Genomic DNA, 3,295 nt, shown 5'->3' with positions numbered 1-3,295 from the left:
GTGTGTGTGTTTGTGTGTGTGTAGAGATGTCCCCGCGAGCCTCGAATGCTACAGAAGTGGCCTGACCAGTGGGGAACAGCCCCGAGCAGATGGCATCCGCAGTCCCGTGGGTGCGCAGCACGGGGTTGGCTGAGGGGATGCCACGGCCCTGAGCCAGGTGTGGAGGCAGGGTGGCCGAGACGCACCCACACACGCAGGAGCCCCAGCAGCGCTGACCAGACCCCTGGGGACGGGACCAACCGCTCGGTTTATGGCACTCGACAACCAGGCCCGGGCCGTTTGCAGCCTCTGGGACTCCTGGGAGCACAGCAGCAAGCGGTGCCTGGATTCCTGGCCCTCACCCGGTGCCTGGGCAGTGCGGGCAAGGCCTCTGTGGCCGGGTCTCCGGCCCTCCGCCGCAGGGAGGTCACCGGCTTTAACCTGCAATGAAATCAGTATTAGTGTTGACCCTTGGCGGCGCCTTTCCCCTCCAGGGACAAGAGCCTCGGCGGGCACGGGGCGTGGCTGCTTCGCCCGGTTCACCGGCCTCACCTCGCTCCTCTCGGAAGGCGGAGGGTTGCTCAAGCCCACGGCTCCTCTCCGCCCTCCGGGCTGCTGGCCGCCACGGCTCTGGCCCCTCGACGCCCGCACTACCCAAGGGGCAGCCCCTGCTTGTCCCAGGCGCCTCGGGCGGGCCTGGCAGCTCGCGTTCAGCTGGGCGCTGCGGACCCGAAAAAGACGGTGGAGGGGACCAGGCCCGGAAGCGCGGCACCAGCAGCGGCGTGGGGACCCTGCGCGCCCTGCCAGGCCCTTTGGGCCGCTCTGCCGAGACTGGAAGCGGCCCAGCTCCGGCCGGGCGCACGCGCCCCCAGCTGGGTAGCGTCCTCCGCTCGCCGTTCGGTGGGGCTGCTCGCCCGGGCGCCCTCAGGGTAGGCAGGCGTCCGGGTCCCGCCCCCTCGCGACCTGGTCCGAGAGAGAGGTGCTCGGCCCCGGGGCCCTCCCAGCGGCCGGCCCACTGCAGCCTCTGCGCGGGGGCTTCCAGGCTCGGCGACCTGGGGCTCTGCGCCGGAAGATGCACCCGGCGCCTGATTTATGGGCTCTCCGCCCCGCGGGGCTGTGCGCGCCGCTCCTTCCCGGGCCGAGGGGGTCTGTAAGGAAACGCGTTTCTCCTTGGTTCTAGTCAATTCCGAGAACCAGGAGTTCGGGCAAAGGTACCACTCCCCGACCTTGCTTTCCCTCCTCCAGCCGCCCATCGCCTCCTCTGGTCAGTCTGCCAGCTCCTTGGATGGGGATTAGGCTGCGCAAAGGGGAAAGGTTCGATTTCTAAGGTGAAAGCAGGTTTCCCTAAATTCATAAGCCAGCTGGGGCTCTTGCGCCCGATTTTAAGCCCACGACGGGCTGTGTGGCTCCTGTCGCGCCAGCTTGAGTGACCAGCACTGGTCCGACACCATCAGCTTCTGGACACTTAGGAGGCCCAGGGAGTGGTCTTTGTTTGGTTGGTTTTCTCCTCCTTTTTATTATTCACAAGACTGAGACTGTTTAAATGTCATAATTTAAAAGAAAATAAGCTACATTGAAATAAATTAAACACAACAAAGACGTGCTTCAGACATGGCTCAGATAGGACACCAACCCCGGGAAATAAAGCCAGGCAAAACCGAACCAAAGCAAAGCAAATTTCCAGGCTGCCAACAATGTCCACTTTCCAGTCAACTAAAAAAGCCAAAACGGAAACAAAAATAAGTTTAAACGCCAGTGTTTGTTCTTGTGTTTTGTGGTTACCTTTGGAAAAGTATGGAAGGTGGCTGCCATGGACAGCAGCTGACAGCGGTGTTGTGTCTTCTTCTGGACCGTGAGTCGACACTAGGACTGCATCCTTGGTCCTCTAACTTTCACAATCCTGCAGCTGGGATCCAGTCTGGACAGATATCTGTACAAAGCAGGGCAGTATCACAGAAACCTAGCGTGTCTCTCTCTGCTGTGGCCGATCCCTCTTCATCAGCAGTCTTTGAAGCCTGTGGAATGAATGGAGTCTCAATTTGCTTGGGTTGTCCAAAGTTGGGGTGTGACTTTGCGCTTAGCTTCGAACACAGCGAGTCCACCTCGGGTCCATCCGGCTCCGGCACTGGTCCCGGCGGCACGGTGGGTGCCCGCCCCAGGCCACCCGGGCCCTCAGGGCCGCGCCTGTTCCAGCTGCTGGTGTTGACTTCGAATGGCGAACCTGCTGACGTGGACGGGGATGGGGACGACGATCTTGGGGTTCCGGGAGGGCTCCCCTGTCTTGGAGTTGGCATTGCCGGCCTTCACCCGTTTCCACTTGGCCCTGCGGTTCTGGAACCAGATTTTCACCTGCACCTCGCTGAGCTTGAGCGCGTGGGCGATCTGCGAGCGCTCCGTCAGCGACAGGTACTTCTTACAGTGGAACTCCTTTTCCAGCTCCAGCAGCTGCTCGCTGGTGAACGCAGTCCGCCGCCGCCGGTTCTTGCCGCTGGACGTGGTGCCGCCCGGCGCGCCGCCGCCCGCGGGGGTCTCCTCCAGCGCGTGGCCCGGGTCTTCCTCCTTGGGGGCCGCCTGGCCGGGCAGATTGTCATCCGAGCTGTAGTCCAGATCGCTCTCCAGCGAGAAGCTCTCCTCCTTGCCTTTCGGGTCGTCTTCCACCTTGGACTCGTCTTTCCCTTGCCCTCTGACAGCCCCGACTGCAAGCAAAACCAAAGGCGTTTGATTACACTTCGCGCGGCCTGCCTGCTCCTTCCCGCCGGCCCTGGGCACTTTCTCCCTCCGCGGATTGTCTTTCTACGACATTAGCACATGGCGATCTCCCGGCCTGTGGGGGGGTGGCGCGAGAAAACGCGAAGGAGGAGGGGGCGGCACCGACGGCCCTGCGCCCAGGAGCTCGCCAAGGGGCCCCCCGCAGCGTCCACGGCCCGCAGGCAGCGGAACAGCAGCAGCCGGGGCCCGAGAGGGCGCGCCCTTTGTCCCCGGGGGAGCGGCCGGGCGAGGACCCAGGGCGCGTGTGTCCCCCCACAAGGGAAAATTTAGGGACACTCAATTTCATCGCAGGTCCCAGGCCGCCTCCTTTCTAGACACAGAGAATGTCGGGCAAAGGGAAGTTTGTAACCTGACAAGTTCTCAGCGGACACCGACAGCCAGGCACACGCTGAGACGCGCAGCGCCCCGGAAGCCGGGGTTCCCCGCAAGCAGCAGCCTCCAGCAGAGTTCGGAGGGACCCGCGGCTCTGCGCGCCCCTGGACGCGCCGCGCAAGCGCCTCCCCTCGGGGCTGAACCCGACCCGGGGACCCCAGGTCACGGCGGGGCC

At 63.6% G+C, this 3,295-nt stretch overlaps 1 protein-coding gene across 1 annotated transcript in view; it reads right to left on the bottom strand.

Moving 5' to 3' along the window:
- Positions 1-2,151: 2,151 nt before the first annotated feature.
- GBX2 (gastrulation brain homeobox 2) overlaps positions 2,152-3,295 on the bottom strand; it is a 2,849-nt gene continuing 1,705 nt past the window's right edge. Inside the window, exon 2 of the mRNA XM_007943655.2 lies at positions 2,152-2,675. Within this exon, the coding sequence (XP_007941846.1) occupies positions 2,152-2,675 (524 nt within the window). The remainder of the gene's footprint in view (positions 2,676-3,295) is intronic.

The sequence above is a fragment of the Orycteropus afer genome, unplaced genomic scaffold (genome assembly GCF_000298275.1).
Source record: "Orycteropus afer afer isolate SDZICR_OR568_19922 unplaced genomic scaffold, OryAfe1.0 scaffold00006, whole genome shotgun sequence".
In the NCBI taxonomy this organism is placed as follows: Eukaryota; Metazoa; Chordata; class Mammalia; order Tubulidentata; family Orycteropodidae; genus Orycteropus; species Orycteropus afer.
The sequence above is the reverse complement of the archived record's forward strand: the minus strand, read 5'-3'. Positions and strand labels throughout refer to the sequence as shown.